Raw genomic sequence first — 1,555 nt, 5'->3', positions numbered from 1 at the left:
GGGGGCGGGCGGCGGCAGCGCCCCGCAGTCCCCGCGCCTCAAACACTTGCAGCAATCGCTGGCGCGCAACGTCGCCCCGCGTCGCGCGCTGGTGCCTCCCTCCTCCCGCTCGGTGGCTCCAGGACTCCCCGCGAGTCTCCGGCGCTCAGCTCTAACCCGCGCACCAACAGACGCCCCTGGACGCCTTGGTCCGCGCCCCCCAGGGCAGGCTATGTTGATTGCCCCGCCGGGCCCCGCCGGCGGGATCAGCACAGCCCAGCCCGCGGCCCCGGCGACAAGCGGGGACTATGACCCGGAAAGCGCGGCGCTGCCTTGGCCACCTCTTTCTCAGCCTGGGCATGGTCTACCTTCGGATCGGGTAAGCGCGGCGCGCGCCCACTCGGCGCGTGTAGCCACAAAGTTGGCTGGGCCCGGGGAGGGAGACGCGCCGCCTGCCGCCGCCGGGCGACTTAGCTTCCTGAGAGGCAGAGGACTGTGCAGGAACCCAGGGCGCACAAAGCACCCACCCCCCGCAGCGACGCCCCAGGAGCGCACACAGCTCCCCTGACCCCATAGGAGACCCGCCATCCCGAGGACGTCTGAGTCTGGGAGTCCCCAGAAACAGAGCCCGCCAGCAAGGACGCAGTAGCCCCGGGACTCCGGAGGTCCCGCTGTATATTATCAGTTTTTCCCAGGGACCCCCGCAGACCACAAGCACTGCAAGTAGCGCAGGACCGCCAAGCCAGAACCGCAGCGGTCCACAGGGAGCTCAGCTCCCCATGGTAACTCGGCACCGCCACAGCCGCTCTGCAGACAGGGCGCTCCAGGTGGCAAACAAGGACCTAGAGGGAGGGGTGTTCACTGGCCAAAGTATAAACCACCGCTCAGAGCCAGGCAATCAGATCCCCTTCGCAAGCCAGGAGGACAGGTCTCTCAGCAAACAGCATCAAGATTCTCTGATAGTTGATAGTTAAGAGACCCAGCGAAAGACGCTCTCCAGACAGCACCAAAGCTGAAGCCCGACAGCCCGACCCTGAGACCTGGACAGAGGCCACTGGGGTGGGCGCCGAGCAGCCCTGGAGCTTTACACCGCGTGCCAGTGGGTGTGGCAAGCGATGTTCCTAGGGAAAGTGGGAGCAGGTGGCTCAGGATGCGGCTCGCACTACTTTGCGTGGTGGCTGTCTTTGTACTTAGGAGATAATGTGTGCCACACGGATGGGTGGACGGGGGGCGGGGGGCTTCAGCCACGGTGCTGGTGCCATGGGGCGGTCCCCCCCCCCCCCCCGCCCTCTGTGAACTCTCTACCACGGCTTTTGGGAAGGACCTGACCTAAGGCCCGGGGTGGGGGGTCGCCTTAAGCGGCAGGGCTTTTGTGTTTTTCCACCGCCACCCCGAGGTTCCCTATTTTCCCAACCCCACCTTTCTAGAGTGGGATTTCGCAACCAAGTGTGCGCTGAGAGGACTAGGCGGCCTCCAGCCCCACCGCGGATCAAGAGGCGGCTTCTGGGCTCGTGCGCTGCCTGCCTGTGGGTGTGTTTTAAGTGTTATTGATTCGCTCGCGTCTGGGTGGCTTTTC

At 65.3% G+C, this 1,555-nt stretch overlaps 1 protein-coding gene across 1 annotated transcript in view; it reads left to right on the top strand.

Moving 5' to 3' along the window:
- The first annotated feature begins 6 nt into the window (after positions 1 to 6).
- Positions 7 to 1,555, top strand: part of Wnt7a (Wnt family member 7A) — a 42,040-nt gene continuing 40,491 nt past the window's right edge. The window contains exon 1 of the mRNA XM_008828594.2: positions 7 to 358. Coding sequence (XP_008826816.1) covers positions 288 to 358 — 71 coding nt within the window. The 5' untranslated portion in view covers positions 7 to 287. The remainder of the gene's footprint in view (positions 359 to 1,555) is intronic.

This window comes from Nannospalax galili, unplaced genomic scaffold (assembly GCF_000622305.1).
Source record: "Nannospalax galili isolate Female #2095 unplaced genomic scaffold, S.galili_v1.0 scaffold332, whole genome shotgun sequence".
NCBI classification, from domain to species: domain Eukaryota; kingdom Metazoa; phylum Chordata; class Mammalia; order Rodentia; family Spalacidae; genus Nannospalax; species Nannospalax galili.
This window is presented reverse-complemented; position numbering and strand designations above follow the sequence as displayed.